At 50.7% G+C, this 20,671-nt stretch overlaps 1 protein-coding gene across 6 annotated transcripts in view; it reads left to right on the forward strand.

The window, feature by feature from the left end:
- UBASH3A (ubiquitin associated and SH3 domain containing A) overlaps positions 1-19,937 on the forward strand; it is a 60,521-nt gene extending 40,584 nt beyond the window's left edge. For 5 of the 6 annotated variants that reach the window (XM_016938577.3, XM_063803654.1, XM_063803655.1 and 2 more), the window contains 7 exons: positions 4,304-4,403; positions 7,240-7,362; positions 9,865-9,957; positions 14,802-14,946; positions 15,662-15,768; positions 16,884-16,993; positions 19,413-19,937. In XM_016938577.3, the coding sequence (XP_016794066.2) occupies positions 4,304-4,403; positions 7,240-7,362; positions 9,865-9,957; positions 14,802-14,946; positions 15,662-15,768; positions 16,884-16,993; positions 19,413-19,550 (816 nt within the window). In that variant the 3' untranslated portion in view covers positions 19,551-19,937. Of the gene's footprint in view, positions 1-4,303; positions 4,404-7,239; positions 7,363-9,864; positions 9,958-14,801; positions 14,947-15,503; positions 15,639-15,661; positions 15,769-16,883; positions 16,994-19,412 lie in introns of those variants that run through there. The other variant, XM_016938578.3, reaches the window with a different exon arrangement.
- The last annotated feature ends 734 nt before the right edge of the window (positions 19,938-20,671 follow it).

Here is a 20,671-nt window from a genome sequence, read left to right on the forward strand (position 1 = left end):
AGGGGACACCACCGGCAAGCCCCAGAGAGAGGCCTCAAAAGGAACCAGCCCTGGCAACACCATCATCTCTGACCTCCAGCCTCCAGGACTGTGGGAGAGTAAACTTCTGCTGTGGAAGCTAAACAGTCAACCCACACGCAGCATCCCTGTCGCCATTTGCGCCTCCTGGCAGCTGGTGCAAATCAGCCCAAAGCTAAGTGGCCTTGGCAGGTCTTTGCAGCCTTGGTGGCTAGGTGAGGAGGCCTTTTCTTGAGAAATCAAGAATGTGTCTCCGAAGCTGGGTCCATGTGAAAAGGCGATCAGCGTTCACCATGTGAGAAAGGCCCAGACTTGGGAGAGCCGAGACTCCCCAGGGCTGTGGCCTGGGGATTTAAAAAGCTGATTTAAAAAGTTTTAAATGTTTTTAATAAGGACTTTCAGCTATTTAAAAAGATTGAGCTAGCACCATGGAGTCCAACAACCCTATCATCTGGAGTAAAACAGAGACCACTGTGTTTTACTCAGCCTAGTGACTTTAATGTTAATCTTATTTTAAAAAAATACCTTCACAGTGACATCTAAAATAACATTTGACCCAATACCTGGGTACTGTGGAGAAGTACCCAGGTATTGGGTAGGGGGAGAACCTGGAATGGAAGTCTCTGCTCGTAGCTCAGCCTGTGTCTAAACCGTGCTTTCAATGGCTGAAAACAGAGCATGCGTCTGCCTGTGAACTGGCGCCCCTCACACGGTCTTCTCTATAGGGATTTCACCCCTTCCCTACAGTAAGAAAATACAACTGGCCACAGGTCTGGTAGAATCATGGCCCCAGAGATGATGCCCTAAGCCCGGGAACTTGTGCATGTGACCTTATTAGGAAAGAGAGTTTCTGCAGATGGGATTGACTGGAGGGTCTTGAAATGGGGAAATTATCCTGGGTCATCCAGGAGGGCCCTAAACCCCATCACGAGTGTGCTGACGAGAGAAAAGCAGAGGGGATCTGATACAGCAGCAGAGGAGGCCATGCAGCCACAGAGGCAGAGACTGGAGCAATGTGGCCACAAGCCAAGGAACACCTGGGGCCACCAGGAGCTGGAAGAAGCAAAGAATAAATTCTCCCCTAGAACGTCAGAGGGAGCATGGCCCTGCCAACACCTTGACTTTGGACTTCCAGCCTCCAGAGCTGTGAGAGAATAAATGTCTCTTGCTTTGCACCACCCAGCCTGTTATGGCAGCCCCAGGACACCAATGCAGCACCTTCTGTCTAGAGAATTGGTGCAGCCCTGCCTCATTCCACAGATCCCAGGGGTCAGTCCATTCCACTCCCCACAGGGCTTTCTTTTGCTTTATCATCATATTCCTGTGGCAAAGCTCCATAGAAGAACATTTAAAATGCTCTGAGCTCTTCCAGGAAGAAAATACCCCAAATCCAAAACTTCAGCCCGCAACTTCAGGGACTTTTTTACTAGGCAGAATGAGGTTCCAAGCACATGCATGCTTTGCAATCTACTTGCAGATCAGCTCTCTACAGCTATCTAGGATTTTTTTTTTTTTTTTTGAGACAGAGTCTCGCTCTGTCGCCCAGGCTGGAGAGCAGTGGTGCGATCTCGGCTCACTGCAAGCTCCACCTCCCGGGTTCACGCCATTCTCCCGCCTCAGCCTCCCGAGTAGCTGGGACTACAGGCGCCCGCCACCATGCCCGGCTAATTTTTTTGTATTTTTAGTAGAGACGGGGTTTCACCATGTTAGCCAGGATGGTCTCAATCTCCTGACCTCGTGATCCACCCGCCTCGGCCTCCCAAAGTGCTGGGATTACAGGCGTGAGCCACCACACCCGGCCTCTAGGATGTTTTAATATTCATTCTGGGATAGGGGTGGTGGGTGCTGCCTCTTGGTGTCAGTGTAGGCAACCTCTGCATAACCACACTTCACATGCAAGAGAGCAAGACAGCAAGACAAACCTTCCCCTGAAGCTCTTCCCCAGGAGATGCATGTTTCTATCCTGAAACAAGCAACTGAAGTTCTCCAATAAGGGAAAGCAATACTATTCACTTGGCCTTACCGTATATCCGTTTTGAAGACTCAGCCCAGTGACCCTAAGAAAGTGTTTGCATGGTGACTGCAAACGTTCTCACTGGCTCACCAATCCCATAGTTTATGCACCTACCAAATGTAGTCAGGGCCACTGAGAACTGTCTGGTCCTGATAAATTTCAGCAGCTGGAAATTCTGCATTGTCCAGGCCAGCGTGGACTTCACAAGGGATCCACAGGATCTGGCAGGAGCTGCCCGTGGTGCTGACCCCAAGAATGCTTGCAAGGCAGGTGAAATTGGCCCCCACCCTACTTTCTGGTGTCCCTTCCTTCCCAGTAGTTTCCAATCACTTCCCTAGGTACAGGGACACCACAGGGGACCACTCTTGCCAGAGCGAGTGGCCAGTTAGTGCAGACCCTTGAGACTGGATCACTGTTCACAGAAGAAAGTCCAGACAGGAATGATCAGCGGCACTGGCCAGGTGGAAAATGAGTCCCTTCCTCCCCGAGGGTGTTTGGATGTTAAAGCCATTTGCATTTTCCTCTCTAGGATTTGGAGGGAATCAGGGCGATGCTGGGGCTGGTGTATGAGGGTTTATGCGGACAAGGCTTACCTCTCCTCACCTCTCTTCCTTACCCTGCTCAGTGGGAAAACACACACAAGAGCCGCCCTCTCATTTTAGCCCAGAGAGAGCTGTGTGGCCAAGAGGGAGCAGGGCAGGGATAGTGCCTGACTGAGCTGCCTCCTGCCCAGGGGTCCTCCCTACCCCGTCCATCCCTGGTCGCCTAGGCTCCAGGCAGGATTTGGTCCCCAGAAGGCCCCACAGCCCACCTCCCGTGGCAGGCCCTGTTCGCTCTGCCCCCACCATCTCTGTTAATGACTCATCTTTCCATGTTCATCCCTTGGCCCAGGGAGACCTGCAGCTCCCTTAAGCAGGGATGCTGTGGACTGCAGCTTCATGGACCAGCATGTGACATGCTCCCCTCTGCGGTGCCATGTCACAGGGAGGTTGAGGCATGAGTCCTGGGTGCCAGAGGGCAGCACCACTGGGCCTGTGTTGCTGCAGGGCTCCCCACCTCTTGCTCTGAAATGGACCCCCCTGGATAGCCTGGGCCTGGCTCTGGGGCTGGGAATGTAGGTGAAGGGCCGATGTCAGCTGGCACATTAGTGCCCTCCAGGGAAGCAGCCGAGCCTGGTGTCTCCCTCCAGGGTCCTGGTGCAGGGCTTATGCTCCACGCAGCTGTCCTGGTGGCCTCTAGCTGGCTCGGCCCCTAGCACTCTGCTCTCTGGTCCCAGGGGGGGCATCCTTAGCTCTCATTCACTCTCTTCATCTCATTTGCAGTGGGTTCCTCTCAAGGCCAGTCCCTCAACTTGATCAGCCCTGCACAGCATGGGGAGAAGGGTGGCCTAGCCCCTGAGGACAGAGCCCCCCACAACACCATCCCACACAGTGGAGGCCCCTCCCAAAGGGTAGCCAGCCTCGCTGCCCCAAGCATGACCTTTGGGCTACTTCCCCAAAGCACAGGCTCCCCAGAAAGAGGGCGGGCGTGAGCCCTGTAACTGCAAGGCTCCAAGGCCATCCTGCGGCTGCCTGAGGCCGGGGAGGAAGGTGCCAGAGAGCTGCTGTCCCTGGCTCGAAGCTGCTGGCCACCGCCAAGCCCAGTCTCATGCCAAGAAGAAGTAAATAAACTATAAAGTACTGTTTTCCTTTAGCATTCAGCCAAACAGAGAATGACCAGCTATGGGAAAACAGCAAGGGGATGGATGAGGGCTTCTCCCCTTGGTGCTCAGAAGCAGAATTCATACCTGGGAGCCATAAAAGGACGGCCCCTCAACAGGTCAACACCAGGGCAGTCCTGGAGGGTTTCTCAGAAGAAGTGTGCCAGCAAGAGAGGAGACTAGATATATAGATAGGTAATCTATACTATAACAATACATATTATAATATAGATAGGGATAATGTCCTAAGACGTCTCTATGGGAATGATAAAGACTTAGAAAAGACAGAAAAGTAGAAAAACGGATGTGTCATGGTAGGGGCCAATCCTGTCTCTTTTCATTTTCTTGATGTTAGAAGGCCCAGAAAATAAAACATTGGAAGAAATTGAAGAGATTGCCAATTTCATGTTCTCTTTCATTCTAATGATTTGGGCAAAATGGGCTGAGCTATTGATTAACGAAGGAAAAGATTCCCTCGCAGTTGCTGGGTGACTGGGAGAGCTGCCGTTGGTGCAAGTCCGGTGAGTTGGATGTTAAACTGCATGTGCCTTGCTTCCTGCCCCACCCCCCAGGCTACCGTTGCAAGGAAGAGCGTGCTGGTGGTTCGCCACGGGGAGAGAGTGGATCAGATCTTCGGGAAGGCATGGCTGCAGCAATGCTCCACTCCTGATGGTAGGTCATACTCAGGCGGGTCTACGGACAGAAACACTGTAGATCTAACCAATGAGATCTCCTTCTTAATGACCTTACATGGCACCAGATCCCCTGAGGCACCATTCTGTAGAATGACCATGTGTAGACTGTATGTGTGGAAAACGTGCCTGCTACATCTTCCTCCAGGGGTGTTCCATGTATGCATTTGAGTGTCTGTGTTTTCTGTAAGAATCTTCCATCAACTTCTCTGTGGATCATGGAGGAATGGTTCTCCATAGGAAGCAGTTACGCTAGTGTGAATGCTTGGACAGGTCTTTTCATCCCAGCAGCATATATATGTCATTTTGTTAGTGAATGCACCCCGACCTGTGGTCTCTGACCATGCCACTTCTGGCACATGCTGTACCTCTCAGTCTCATCTCTGAACCTCTCCAACCTAATCTTAACTGATGTAATTTTTGGCTATGCTGCTTAACAGATGGACGTATTCTTGAACATGCCTCTTGCACACCCCAGCTTTTCTCCTCTGAATGCCAGGAAGTAAGAATAGTGCTTATAAATACACATACCCACAAGCCAACCTCTGTATTGATGATCAATGTCCACATCAATGCTAATCTCCTAATAGGAAGCCTGTAGTGTCACAATTTCTAAGCCATGACCCATTACATAAATTAAGGCATTGAATGTAGTGACAAAATCAATTCACAGTTGCTAGGTTAGCCGAACCCTTTTGGGATCCCCCTCCAGAAGCCCAGCAGACCCAAGAAAGTGGGAAATGAGTAGGGAAAACCATTGGCAGATGACAATCACACATCAGAAAAGATTCTGAGCAGATAACATCATGATCAAGCATATTTCCAAGAACTCACAGAGCTAATAATATGGTCACCTCTATAAAACAAGATCAAGTAAAGATACAAGAGCTTAAAGCAACAATAAGACAATAGGTGGCTATCAGGATGCATTAACAAACATATAAGAAACTTTTTTTCAATAAAACAGTTTTTTTAGCTATTGAATTACTGAAGCTATAGATTGAACTGACACACCTTGTCCATGGTGGGGAGAACCAATACAAAACAATCAACACCAAAAATAGTTATTGAACTCCATAGAAAAAGAGAAAATATTTGGTCATCTGGACAAAAGATCAAGTCACTTATAAGGGAAAATATTTTAAAGGCACTGAAAATCCCCATCTGAAAGGAAACTCCTAGTGGATCTTTTCCCAAGGTAGAGAGGCCCTTGATAAAGTGAAGAATTACATCTAGTTTGTCTGAATTTTGTACATTGCAGGGTTTAATAAATCACAAGGAGGTATAGCCACGTCCTCCCCCAAGGTGACCAACCTCAGGGGACACAAGAGAGATTTGGGGGGCTCTACTGGCCTCTCCCCAGCTCAGCTCACTTTTGGCCCAGGCACCCACATCCTCACGGGGCCCCTCACCTCACCCCATATTCCACACAGACTCTGCTCCCATCAGGACCTGACCTTGCCCCACATCCTTGTCCTCTCCTGAGCTCTGCCCTCTGCCCCCAGAGTGATCACAGCTGAAGTGTCAATGACAGCAAAATACCTAAATGGAGTGTCTTGACATTTTAGAGGGGGATCACAGATGCCTTTGAGAACACAATGAAATTGATGGACTTTCTCTCTGACTTTAAAACTGCCTTTCCCAAGAGCTAATGTTGGCATTGAATAAACACCTCTAAAATGCAGGGTTCAAGCAAGAGTCTCTGCCCATGGAAATCCCAGGGAGGGAGTCTTCAGAAAACTCCTATATGGAAACTAAAATGCAGGCATGAAAAATTGCCCCCCGCTGACCCCTGCTGCCCCCCACTGCCCCTTGACTCTGGGTTTGTGCAGGGCTGTGGGCCAGGATGAAGGGGCCTGGCATATTCCGGGGTGCAAAGGGCAGGGCCTGCTATGTATGGCAGAGCAGGTCTCAGGAAGGTCAGTGTGGCTGCTGGAACCTCCTAATAACCAGGAGGCTTGGGGTCCCTTTGGAGAATGTGAAGGCAAACCAGAGTGCACTGGAGGGAGCAGTGTGTCGTGGTGTCCTGTGTGAGGATAATCAGTCATCCTGACGTGGTGACATGAGACCAGTGCCCCGATTCGTTGACCACTCCCTCTTGAGTCAGACGCTGGGCTATGGGTGTTACCTCACTGACACCTCACAATCGCTACTCTTTCCCTGTTTTTTACTGATAAGAGAGATGAAGTCATTTGTTTCTGGCTGCACAGTGAGGAGATGGTGATGCCAGGATTTGCTACCAGACTGTCAGATCTTAGAACTCAAGGTCAAACTCCACGTGAACCCTGGCACCGGGCAGCCTCTGGTGGGAGACAGTCCCAGTGAGCCCACCTGACTTCCAGCCTGGCTTCAAGCAATTGACTAAAGAATGCACAACACAGGCATCTCCAGCTCAAGCGCTCTGTCCCCTGAGCAAGAAGGATACGTTTAAAGCTAGGGGGATGGATCATTGATGCCAACTTCAGATTCTTACCGAGTTACACTAAACTAGTCATAGAGACACTTTATCAGGTTCTTCATCAGGAAAATGTAAGAGTTAATCTTCATGGGGCATTTTGGGAGGACAAAGAGGGTTGCATAGTTCCTGGGGCTGAAACCTAAGTTTTCTGCATTTGAGAAAATGTTGTGTGCACAGCCGAGCAGCACTTTCTTCTCAAATTGAAGCCACGTTGCAGAGCATGTTCAGAAACAACACAGTTGACAATAATTTCAATAATAACATTGCTGTTAGCGTGGGTCTTGGTCTTGGGAGTTTTGTGGAACAAATCTGTACTAACTTGATGAAACTGAACGTCTGATGCTTATTTATACTTCAGGGAAATACTACAGGCCAGACCTGAATTTCCCCTGCAGTCTGCCCAGACGGAGTCGTGGGATCAAAGACTTTGAAAACGATCCCCCATTATCATCGTGTGGCATTTTCCAGTCCAGAATTGCAGGTATGTTTGAGGGCTGTCTAGTAGGAAAGGTAACAATAACAGCAACAATGATTATGGCTAGCAGTCTTCCAGCCTGAGCCCCAGCTACACACCCTTTGATATAGTGTTAGCTTTGTCTCCAGTCTGCTGAGGAGGCTGGGGCACAGAGAGGTTAAGCAACTTGCCCAAGGTCACACAGCAAGAAAGTGGCAATGTAGAGGTTTGATCTAGGAATGGATGATTCAGGAAGTTGGCAGGAATGAAAGAAAGGCATGGAAAGAACAAGAGAGGGGAGGAAAAATCAACAACCAAGGAGCTCCAAGGAGCTCACTTTACAAATGGAAAAACCACATCCTCTCATTCGTTGGTTTTATTTCAAAATCTGTCACTTTGGGCTTTTGTTTCATGTCTGGCGGTTCTACTTCTACGTGACTGAGTTTATGTAAACAGAAGAGACCATTGAGTTCATCGAGTCTTCATTTCCTAAATTCAGAAAATGGAATCCAGAGAAGCAAGTTACACCAATGGTTAACTGCAGAGACCCCCACGGCCCACTCGCCCAGGGCCCCACTCAGAGGTGTGCTCAGAAATGTTTACCCACCTGCTCCAGGCAGGGTGGGAAGTCCGAGTTATAGAGTTATAGAGTTAGTTATAGAGTTATAGAGTCATGGAGTTATAGAGTTAGTTATAGAGTTAGAATCATAGAGTTATAGAGTCATAGAGTTATAGAGTTAGAGTTATGGAGTTATAGAGTTATAGAGTTGTAGAGTTATAGAGTTGTTATAGAGTTATAGAATTATAGAGTTAGTTATAGAGTTATACAGTTATAGAGTCATAGATTTATAGAGTTATAGAGTTAGTTATAGAGTTATAGAGTCATAGATTTATAGAGTTATAGAGTTATAGAGTCATAGAGTTGTAGACTTATAGAGTTATGGAGCCATAGAGTTATAGAGTCGTAGAGTTATAGAGTTAGTTATAGAGTTATAGAGTCATAGAGTTATAGAGTTAGAGTTATAGAGTCATAGAGTTACAGAGTTATAGAGTCATAAAATTATAGAGTTAGAGTTACAGAGTCAAAGAGTTATAGAGTCATAGATTTATAGAGTTAATTATAGAGTTAGAGTCAGAGTTATAGAGTTATAGAGCTATAGAGTCATAGAGTTATAGAGTTAGTTATAGAGTTATAGAGCTATAGAGTCATAGAGTTATAGAGTTAGTTATAGAGTTATACAGCTATAGAGTCATAGAGTTATAGAATTAGAGTTATAGAGTTATAAAGTCATAGAGTCATAGAGTTATAGAGTTAGTTATAGAGCTATAGAGTTAGAGTCATAGAGTTATAGCACTTGCTGAATGCAGTGGTGAGAATACTGCACTCCCCGACAGCTGATTCCAGACTCCCAGTGTGAGCTCCCAGGACACTGAGTCGGGAGGAGATGGTGGTCCCAGGCCTCTGTCCCTGGCTTGCAGGTGACATTTTCTGTCTTCCTCTTCTCTTCTCTGCATGTCTCTGTGCACAGATTTCCCCTTTTAGAAGGGCACTGTCACACTGGATTAGAGCCCACCCTAATTTAATTGATTGAGGTGCACACCCTTATTTTAACTTATCACTCTGTAAAAATCCTGTTTCCAAATGAGTCACATTCTAAGGCACCAAGGGTGAGGACTCTAACATGTTTTTCAAGGGAGGGGATACAGTTCAACCCAGAAGAGCCTCCACTGAAACCTCGCTCATCAGCTTTCAGGCTGTGCAATTTTTGTGCTGTAGGGACTCCCATATTTCCCTGAGAGCAGGGCTTCCAATATCACAGGGGGAAAGGCAGAGTACAGGCTTTTCCTTCCACGAGCTTCAGTGGGTCTTGAGTTTTCTCAAACGACCACAAATGTGAAGCCCCGCCCATTTCTGAGCTCACAGTGGTGCAGATCCAAAGCCCAGGCCCACGAGGCTGCTTCTCTGCTAAAGGTCTTAAAGCCTGAAGTCAAGGTCTCTGCTGGGCTGAGTTTTCATTGGGAGCTCAAGTCTCCTTCCAGACTCATTCTGCTGTTGGCCAAATTCAGATCCTTGCAGTGGGAGGACTGAGGTCTGTTCCTTGCTGGCTGTTAGCTGGGGGCTGCTCCCAGCCCTAGTAGAGGCTGCCCACATTCCTTGCCATGTGGTCCCCTCCATCTTTGCAGCCAGCAATGGAGAATGTTTTGCTGAATCCTTCTCACTTCACACTTCTCTGACTTTTTTCCATGACTGGCTGGAGATAATCACTGCTTTTAATGGGCTCACCAACTTGTCAGCCCCACCTTGGATCCCTTCCCTTCTGCCATAGGATGTAATTGTCCCAGGAGCAACAGATCATTCTGGTCATGGGTTCTACCCATACTTGGAGGCTGTGCAGGGTGTGTCACACGAGGGGGTGGAAACCCGGGGCCCTTTGAGGACCCTGCCTACCACAGGGAGCACATGGCTCATCTGCCATCAGAGGCTAGAATTATGAAGGGGCATTTTCTGCCTTTTTCACTATTTTCCAGGGGACGCGCTACTGGACAGTGGTATCAGAATCAGCTCTGTGTTTGCCTCCCCAGCCCTCCGCTGTGTGCAGACAGCCAAACTCATCCTGGAAGGTCAGTGAGAACCTCGGTGAGCCTCTCCTACTGCCTTGACCTTGGGGCTATTCTCCAAGGGGAGTGGGAAGGGAGTGGAGGTGGAATTGGATGACTGGCAATGAATGCCCACACCAAAGTCATCAGGCAAGTACGAGCCAGCCCTCCAAGAATGCTGGCAGGCATGCTGGGTCCATGAGCGTGTCTGGAATACCAGGACTGTCAGACCAGTAGGGGCTGGTGTAGCTAAATGCCAGGGCCTGTCCTCATACCGTTTATCTTTGGCCTCCGTCAGCTAGGCATTTTTAAAATACACCTGGAAAGCGGCATTCGAAAACCTTGAGAGCTGGGAACTGCTACGGTTCCTTGTAAGTCTGAATTGCATGACCCTTCCCAGGGCAATGCACTGGGCCAGTGGAGCTGTCCAGCGTCCTCAAGGGCTGATGTGTGTCAGGAAGTCCTGGGCAGACCCTTCTGCAGCTCCCATCTACGGGAAGAAGAAAGTTCCTGCCCATAGGAGAGCAGCTTGTCCCAGAGGCCTGGGCTCTGCCTTCAGCCTGAACCCTGTCCTGCTCCTCTTTGTCTGGGAAGGGGGATAAGATCTCGGTCCCCAGGCAGGGACTGGCCATGGCCAGGAGCATGGGTGACATGCGAGAGGGCATGTCGCCTCCATGGTGACAAGGGAGAGGGCAGAGCACACAGACGCAGATGCAGCAGGAGGGCAAATGTGGGGGACAGGGCTTGCCTCGACTTTCTCAGAGACCTAGGAAGTCAGGCCACCAGCAGAAAGTGGGGGCAGGGACTGTGGGAAGTTTGGGGTACGCCGAAGGTATGAATGCCTGTCAGGCAGAGGGGCCCAGGACATGGGCTGGGAGATGCAGAATGACCGCTGGGCAGCACTCAGAGCCCACCCACAGTTCGTGAGCATGAGTTTAAATGGAGATGCATCAGCCGGGCTAGGGGGTCTCTTCCAGCTTAGACCGGGAGTAGGTGGAGAGTGGGATGCAGGTAAGGGCAGGGTTGAGCTGTGAGAACGGTTGAGCCAGAGGGGACGGGAAGACTTGAGGGCATAGTGAGGGGGTGACCGTGCCCATGGACTTTCAGCTGGGTCAGCTAGGAGGCAGAGCACGGGGGAGGTGAGTGCAGGAGAAAGGAAGTGATCTGAGCGAGGCTTAAGGTCCACGAGGGGGGCTGCTTGGAGACAGCAGAGTTTGGCACTGCACCATGGCGGGGCTGCAGTGGCTAGAATGACAAGTCCCAGGTGGAAGGAATGGATGCTCAAGGCAGGGAGGAAGCCATGTCCTGCAGGAGGGGGGCAGGAATAGAGGGGCCATGGAGGAGCCATCCCGCAGATGGTGGTCTTGCCGGGACTTGCACATGGGGCCACATCAGAGCTGGGGCCACAAGGGGCCGGGCCCTTCACAGGAGGAGTTGTTGGGACAGCAGTGGATTCAATGCACACATGTGCATTGCCGGTTCCCATGTCCTCAGATCCCCTCCACCCCGTCAGAGACGCTCCCTCAGAGCACCTTCAAATCCAGGTGCCCAGGAAGCCCCAGCCAGGAGCGGACCTGGTTCCACCCCGGAGCCTCTCAGTCTCATCATTCCTGTCCTGTGCTCTCATGAACTTTCCATCCCATAATCCGGTCCTAGTTTCACGAGGCACAGAAATCCATTGTATCAGCATGGAGCATCCACGATCCACCTTCCACACACTTGAAAATGTCGAGACACTTTCTGCCCACCTCAGTCTTGCAGCTTCATCCTTTCATTTCCCACCCAACTGTGGCACAGGGCCCCACCCCTCTGCACGGCATCTCGGGTCACAAGACAGAAATGCAGACTTACTTCACTTTGCCTTGGAGGTTCCCATGCTGATTGCATCACGGCACCTCTGGGCTCTCAATGAGCCAGATGAAGATCAAAGAACAATGTCAGCTTCTTTGACCAAACCACGAAAGGACTTGCGAATCCCCAAAGGCCTGACGGCAGTGTAGCCGGAGGCCAGAGGCAGCTCCACCCGAGGGCAAGCAAGGCTTCCACAATCCTTGTCTCTCCTCACAACGCTGGCATGCACATACACATACCACACAGCACACACATCCACACACACCACACGCCACACACACACTACACACACCCACACACACACCATGCACATCCACACACCACACACACCCACACACACCACACACACCCACACACACTATACATACACACTACACACCACACACACACCACACACCACACACACCACCTACACCCACACACACCCACACACAACACACAACACACACACCACACACATAACATACAACACGCTGAACACACACACCACACACACCACACACCTCACACACACCACACACATACACACACCACACACACGACACACACCACACATCCACACACACACCACGTGCCACACACACCCCACACCCCACACACACCCACACACAACACATACCACACACCACACCACACACTACACACCACACACCACCTACACCCACACACACCCACACACCACACACACAACACACACCCACACACACACCACACACACCACATACACCCCTTGGGGTTTCACTTGGGGGCCGAGTCACAGACCGCAGAGGAGGAGACTGTAATCTTTGAGAGCCATGACCCCAGCTCAGGTGACAGGGTCCCGCGATGTCCGCCTCTCCCTGTTCCCATGCTCACAGCAGCAGGTCCCGCCTTCGTGTTTTCAGGAAGGCCTGAGAAACAGGACGTGGCCTTTCCAGCTCTGCGCTTTGGGAGGGACGAGGGTGGCAAGATCAGAAATGTGAAGGGGCAGGGTCTCCGAGTATCTGGGGACCCTTCAGTGTGAGGGTGGCTCTTAATAACTACGATGGAATAAAGCAAAATTGATATATAGCAATTTCATCCCTGGTTGTTTAGGATCAATGTATTTATAATTAACCAAACACCTATAATCATCAGATGTGAACCAAGCAAGAAATGCACACAAATATACGACAAGAGGGGATAGGCCTGTGCCTCAGTTTCCCCTCTTCTCCCCTGTCCCTGGTCTTTGCACCCCACCACTCAATGAGCGCATTTTGTTGGAAACCACCTAAGATGCTGCTGTTCTTCCACTAAGTTTCAGAATCACTTTGGTTTCTGCCACTGGCTGGCCGCCCACTAGCAGGCCATGCGAGAGTCCCCAGGTCGCCCGTGCCTGCCAGGCCAGCAACAACAGTCTCCTCTCACTGGGGCTTTTACTGCCTCAGCCTGCAAGTTTCCTTTCTAGTGAAAACCTTCGTCTTTCTTTCCCTACCCAACCTCTCTCACCACGATAACAACAACGAATAAAAAAGGAATCTCTTGGCCAGCCTTTGTAATAAAAGAATACGACTGACTAAAAACACTTTTCACAATTTTATCTTTTTTTGTCATTGTTCGTGGTTCCTCATTAACACACTTATTCTCGTTTTTGGTGGATTTTTTGACTTCTATTATTTGGGTCACTTGCATATAAAAAGCTTTCAAAAATGTCTTTTGCCAGCAATAATGTCAAAATCCTTAATGTGATCTCTCAGTGACCTTTAAGTGCAGATGATGATGATGATGGTGATGATGATGATGCCTGTTTAAAGGGCATGGGTTTATAAATCCTCTGTTAATTCAGAAAAACAAGGACACCCAGTCTTCTTTACAAGGCCTCAGACATGATCAACCTGCTTATCAGATGGTGTCTGAGATGCTAAGGTGCTCAACTTTGTTTAAATTCAATGTCAGAGAATGTCCACATGAACCATTTCACAGCCAAGTCCACAAAACACTGGCCTGCAAGAGGTCTTCAAAGGAAAGAGACCCACGGTCACACCTGTCTGGGAAGCTCTCACACTGTTCCTTCATCTTATTTGTTCACAATGGAAATGAGCTCTTCACAGGCTTGGGGGAGATTTCAGGGGCCTGGTTAATCAGGGAGGACTTGGGGGCCCGGTTGATGGGGGAGGACTCGGGGGCCTGGTTGATGGGGGAGGACTCAGGGGCCTGGTTGATGGAGGAGGACTCGGGGGCCTGGTTGGGTGGGGGAGGACTCGGGAGCCTGGTTGATGGGGGAGGACTCGGGGGCCTGGTTGATTGGGGAGAACTTGGGGGCCTGATTAACTTGCTTTAACCCTCTTTTCTAAGCATGCTTGATGAAAGAGCTCCTTCCGTCTACCTAAAACACATTTGAGGAACTGATTTTATGTCCAGCCTTTGAGTTCAATGACATCTTCTCCATTCCCAGTGAAAACATTCAGGTCTTTTTTTCCACTCAAAAAGAGATGGCCTTACTTTATGCCTCTTCCTTTAATCAAAATATAAAATGCTTGGGAAATGTGAGTTGCAGGGAGTCAGAATATTCCAGAAGATGGCTCCTTCCATTCTTCACCTCTTGCCCCGTCTGTGTAAGTGTTTATCAGGAAAGTGCCTCATGAGGCCAACATTCTTCGTGATGGGTCACATCTTGTCCATTGATCATTGGATCTGCCATGTTGGAGGATGCAGCCGGTGGGCTGGTTTCACGGTGGAGCTGTGCTGGGTGCTCAGGTGAGCCCCAGCATGAGCCTGCTGCCTGGGACACTCACCAGCTCTTGGGAGACTCTGGCCCTTCCTGGCACACAGGGGGCCATCACTCCTCTGATACCTTCCCACTGCCCGTCAGTTTTGACTTCAGAAATAGCACAGCTATGCTTAATCACAGAACGGTATTTGCCAAGAAGAAAATCACACTGTTTAAAAGGCATGATTTAGACGTGTGTGTGACGGTCTGAGATCTAAAAGGAGACTTATTTATGCAAAGTCAGGGTGGATGTTGAGGAAGATAAACACTTGTATTCTGTTGAATCCAGAACTCAAACTGGAGAAAAAAATCAAGATACGAGTGGAACCTGGAATCTTTGAATGGACAAAATGGGAAGCTGGCAAAACCACCCCAACCCTCATGAGCCTGGAAGAGCTGAAAGAGGCAAATTTCAACATTGACACTGATTACAGGTATGCTGTTCTAAAGTTCTCTGCCACTGGGGCTTTTCCAGTTATTGTTAAAGAAAAATTTCATGACACTGTTAAAATGGTAAGAAAGACTTTATTCAAGAGGGACCACTGCAGTGGGGTTTTGCAGCAGGGGAGAGAGGTGGGGCTCAACTCCTAATACAAGGAAAAGAGGGGAGTTATAGCCACAGAGCAGGGTGGGGGTCAGTGGATGGAAAATTCCTGAGAAGGTGGGTCATTCTTGCTAAACTGACCTAAATGGGGACTCTTGCTGAAGGCAGGCCAAGGTGATCAGACATCACCTGGGGGGTGGTAGAGGACAAGGAACTTGATCAGATGTCGAGGGTAGGAGGTTCTTGCTAAACTCACTCTGCAAGAACAGACACAGAAGCCCAAGGGTCAAGACCTCATCGAGAAGAAGGTTCAGAGGAGCTGGACTGCAGTTTAGTCAAGGAGAGAGTCTTTGTCATTCTCCACCCATGTCTGACTCTGCCATCACAGAGCCCTCCAGGTGTTGAGTAAGAATGTGTGCTGGAGATTGACTGTCAGTGCTTTGCCAGTTTTCAGCACAAAACTGGAGCCTCCCTGTTGACCATGAGCCTGCCTTGAGGCAGAGCCATCCTGGAAGAACATTCTCCTTCCCCAGCTAACTGCAGCTGAGCCTTCCTAATCCCTACGAAAGTGCCAGGGCAGCAGCCTCTCCTTCTCATCCTTCCAGGCCCGCGTTTCCCATGTCCGCCCTCATGCCGGCCGAGAGCTACCAGGAGTACGTGGACAGGTGCACGGCGAGCGTGGTGCAAATGGTCAACACCTGTCCGCAGGACAGTAAGTGCCTCACCATCCTCAGTATGAACAGCCCCTGGGGCTTGGGGAATTATCTCTGAGATGGAAATTGGCCAATTTTCTGAACCTATGAATGCCCCTACTTCTCCTGCCTGCCCCCCCCCCATTCTCCAGCAACAAAGTTTTCATCACTGCTGCTGCAGCTGCAGTAACCGGGTGCACAGACACACACTCCCCTGCCGCCCAGGCCCTGGGACCCCCCATCCTGGGACTGAGTGCTGATGGGAGGGGAATTATCTCTGAGATGGAAATTGGCCGATTTTCTGAACCTATGAATGCCCCCGCTTCCCCTGCCCGCCCCCACCATTCTCCAGCAACAAAGTTTTCATCACTGCTGCTGCTGCTGCGGCAGTAACCGGGTGCACAGACACGCACTCCCCTGCCGCCCAGGCCCTGGGACCCCCCCATCCTGGGACTGAGTGCTGATGGGACCCAGGCCAGCAGGGTCAGCACAAACCACCTGTGTCCAAGGGATTTGAGTCAGCTTCCTGGGAAACAAAAGAACAGAGAGAAAGAACAACCAACTTCCAGGTGGCGCCCCCTTCCCTGACCCATCACGCGGGTCTCCTAACCCTTCCGTGTTGCTTTGTCCTGGATGAAGCATGCACAGAAGCGCTGACTTCCCACGTCTTCCCCTGAGCTGGCAGGGACAAGCGTGTCTCCTGAGGGAGACCCACTCGGCCTGTGGTCTCCAGGTGTTCGTATCTAAAGCAGGAGTCGTAGCAGGCTCGTGTGACAAAACAACTGGCTGACCTTTCTAAAGTGAATCAGGTCTGGCTTGGGCGTCAGCCACCGCTACATCCCAGTCTGTGGCTGACAGGGCCCAGGCAGCCAGCGACCACAGGGGGTGGCTCAGCTCACTTCCTAGGCCTCCCCGAGGCTGGTGGGCAGCTGCTGCGTGCAGAGGAATCCATGAGCGAGGGTGGGACGCAGGCATCACTGAGCCGTTACCAGCCACACTACTTCTAGCCCGGGGGTCTCGCCAGGCTTCGGGGCACTCTGAGATAGCTCTGCCCCCCACCACTTTGGGGACCCCAGTCTAATAAAAGGTGCTCTCTGGGGCTGCTTTGACCTGGAGGTGTGCTTGTTTTCCACAGCGGGTGTCATCCTAATTGTGAGTCACGGCTCCACTCTGGACTCCTGCACGCGGCCACTGCTCGGGCTGCCGCCCCGGGAATGCGGGGATTTTGCCCAACTCGTGAGAAAGGTACGCACCCACTCTTGGCTCTTTGGGCCACAAAATCAAGCACCCCGAAGACACAGGTTTATCACATCCACTTCTCGGAATGAAAACAAGTGTCTGGCTGACCCAGGGCCACCAGGATCCACGTGCCTCCGGAGACTGTGCCCACCAGCTCTTATGCGAAGGGTGACTTCGGGCTGGGGCTGGTGGATAGGTCAGTCAACCTCATCATCATTGGCCACTTGCCAACTTTTTACCAGTCAGCTCATGCCATGACCCCTTGCAGCTCTCGTAGAAAAACAGACGGTCCAGGAAGGAGTAAGCAGTTTAGATGAGGAGGGAAGAAACGACTGTGGGACTCGATTCTGGCCTCTTCTGGGGACCTGGGGCAGGGCGGCTGATGGATGAAAAGGAGCCCCTTGATCCTCTTGCCCTTGGAGTCACCCAGCATGGAAGAAGCTTGAGCTGGTTGTAGCTGCCAGAGTGCTCAGGTGCTGGCAAGGGCCTTGTGAATGACAAACAGAGGATAACGCACACGTGGCATCTTGGACAACCTTGATTATCACTCAGCAAAGCCAGAGGGTGATGTCCAGTCCATGGGTGAATTGAGGCAGGCAAACTCAGGAGTGCAGATCCCACCCCAGTCCCAGCCCTTCCCTGCAGATCTACTCAAGGCTGGACTCGCCACAGTCCTGACCTTTTTATGAAATTCATCAGTCCACTGGTCAGTGCCCAGGCAGCACGTGCAGCACAGACAATGCCTGTCATCGGAGGTGCTTGAGGCCCTGACCTGGTTTCTTCACATAGCACTGCCACAGGACCACACTGGCCACAGCTTGTTTGCCATAAGTTGTGGGCAGGAGTGGGGGTTGCTGAGTCCCCCCAAGAGGTCGGGGGCTTCAGAGGAGCCCAACTCCCGGGCCCAGCCCAGTGACACCAGCCATGTGCCTGCAGGAGGGCTTAGCTCTCTAGCTACGCCTGCCTCAGCAGCCAGATGAGAGGTTACGCACACGAAGAGCATGCCTGCCGTGGGTCATTGTCACTCAGCAATTAGGCATCAGACACCCGAATCTCCCTTTCTTGCTCCATTTTCCTCTGCACCTGAGTAGAAACATGCTTCCCCTGCAAAATGTCTCCAGGGTGGTGTGTCCCAATTATGATCCAGACATTTCCGAGCGCCCTGGATTCTGGAGCCACCAGGTGAGCATTGTCCAAATAGGGCAGCTCAACCCCCCTAGGCCACACTGGTAGAGGTCTGCATGGATTTTCCTGGGGACTGTCCGGGGCAGCCCCGGCACCACCTGCTCCCAAAATGTTGCTCTTGCTTCTGCAAATGGGTCTCCCACACATGTGCTCTGATGCATCCCTCCTGTCCCTGCCCCCACTTCCCGCAGTCCCATATACACATACCAAGCCTCCAGCCCCAGGCGCTCCTGGGGGTCCACGTAACCAAGGGTGGCAGCACTGCACACACCAGCTGCTGACAGTTCCTCAAACCCATGAGCCTTTGTGGCCAAAGCTCCACCCGCTCCTTGGACCCTTCACCCCCTTCCATAGATGCCAATCTTGAACTTCCAAACTCCTGGACTTTCTTATGCTGGTCACGTGGTGTTCACCCTGCCCCTGCCCCTACCCCCAAAATAAGCTGGACTTGCTCATGCATATCGGAAAATACAAAGGAGTCTCTACCAAATGATGGGCCCCCAAATCAGGGCAGCTGGAAAGGGAGCACTCAGGACCCTCCCCGGCCAGCCCATCACCGCCCCCCGCCCACAGCCTCTACAAGCACGAGGAGAGAATCACCCTAGAGTCAACACCAGCCTCACTCAGACCCCCCTGCCAGTTGGCATTTTTGTAAATTTCATCTGCCTGAGGAATTTCTAGACATTAGAAAGAGGAAGGAAAGAAAGAAAAGAAAAGACAAAAACAAGAAAGGCTTCACCACAAAGCTCTGTTCCCACACATCCATTTCACAGATGAAGGGATGCAGGTGTAAAGGTTCACTTTGTGCTTTTCTTTTGGGTCTGAAAACTCAATGTCTGTGTCTTTTTGTGATGCTGAATATGAGAATATGAGTCACTCCTTAAGTGGTGGACGGCAATCTCCACCTCAGCCTGCAGACCTTTGTGGTGGGGGCCGTTCTACTCATTGTAGGATGTACCACCTTGTAGGACCTCTACCTGCTAGGTGTCGGCAGCACCTCCAACCTCAGTTGTGACAATCAGAAATGTCTCCGGAATTACCCAGTGTCCCCTGGCTAGGGGACATCCCCCACGGGGCACCGCCTGGGCAGATGTTGGTGCCATTCGATGGTGGCAGTGCCGGCCTGGGCAGTTGCAGACCCTCCAAAGTAGAGGAGTGCCTGACAGTTGGCTTTGGGGCTAGTCTGAAATTGATGGACTTGCTATAAGATATTAACAAGTGATTTAAAACTCTGTTCCAGATCCCTTCCCTGGGCATGTGCTTCTGTGAAGAAAATAAAGAGGAAGGAAAATGGGAGTTGGTGAACCCACCGGTGAAGACCCTGACCCACGGGGCAAACACAGCATTTAACTGGAGGAACTGGATCTCAGGCAACTGAGAGCCACGGTGATGTTCTCATAACCTCAGAGTGGAGAGGCAGAAACCATGCGCAGAGGCTGGGAGATGCTGCTGTTTCCAGAGGCATCTTAGTCTCACCCAATGTGATTTGTAGAAGCACAAGACGCACTTTTATATTCTGGAATATTTCCCTCCGGCTTTCGCCTTTGTAACTCCTATCTGTGGACCCATCGTCCACCAGCCCAGCTGCGGGGAGCACGGGGCAGGTGGCTGGGTGAGGATGCCGCCCTGCAGCATGTACACCGAGTGTCTGCAGCTGGGGACACAACTGCCCGGGACTCTAACTTCCAGGAATTAAAGACTCACCACACACGAAGGATCTAACCACTTCATTTTCCATGGTCTAATCATTAAATTCCCAATCGTTTTTTCTTTTTCTGCGTCCATCACTCTTTAGCCATATCCACATGGGCTAAAACAGGTGTAATAGTCAATAAAATGGTCCCAGAAAACCATCGACCAGATCAAAACTGGGTTGCTGCTCCGTGCTGTCAACATTCATGTTACTATGTCTCTGTGGTTGCTGTAACCAATGACCACAAACCTGGGGGTCATGGAAAGAACACAAACTTTACACACACACACACACACACACACACACACAGAGGCATATACACACATGCACATATGCATACAAAGACACAGGCACACACGAGCATGCACACACACAAACACGTGCACATACACATGCGCACACACATGCACACGCACATGCACACACATGCAGGTACACAAGCATGCAAACACACATACACATACAAACGCGTGCATGCATACATGCACACATGAGCACACACTCGCACACATGCACACAAAGGCATACACATGCAATGCACACACACAAACACACATGCACACACAGGCACACACATGCTCACATGCACACACACACACGCTGACTCTCCTACGGTTCCGGAGGTTGGCATTTTCTCAGCAGGCTATGTTTCTTCTGGAGCCTCCAGGGGAGGATCCTTGCCTTTTCTCACTTTTAGAGGCCACCTGCATCCTCCCTCCTCAAGTACAGCAGCGTAGCAGCCTCCAAGCTCTCTCAGTCTCTGCCTTCACAGCTACATCGCCTTCTGCTTCTGACTCTCCTGCCTC

This window comes from Pan troglodytes, chromosome 22, assembly GCF_028858775.2.
Source record: "Pan troglodytes isolate AG18354 chromosome 22, NHGRI_mPanTro3-v2.0_pri, whole genome shotgun sequence".
NCBI lineage: Eukaryota > Metazoa > Chordata > Mammalia > Primates > Hominidae > Pan > Pan troglodytes.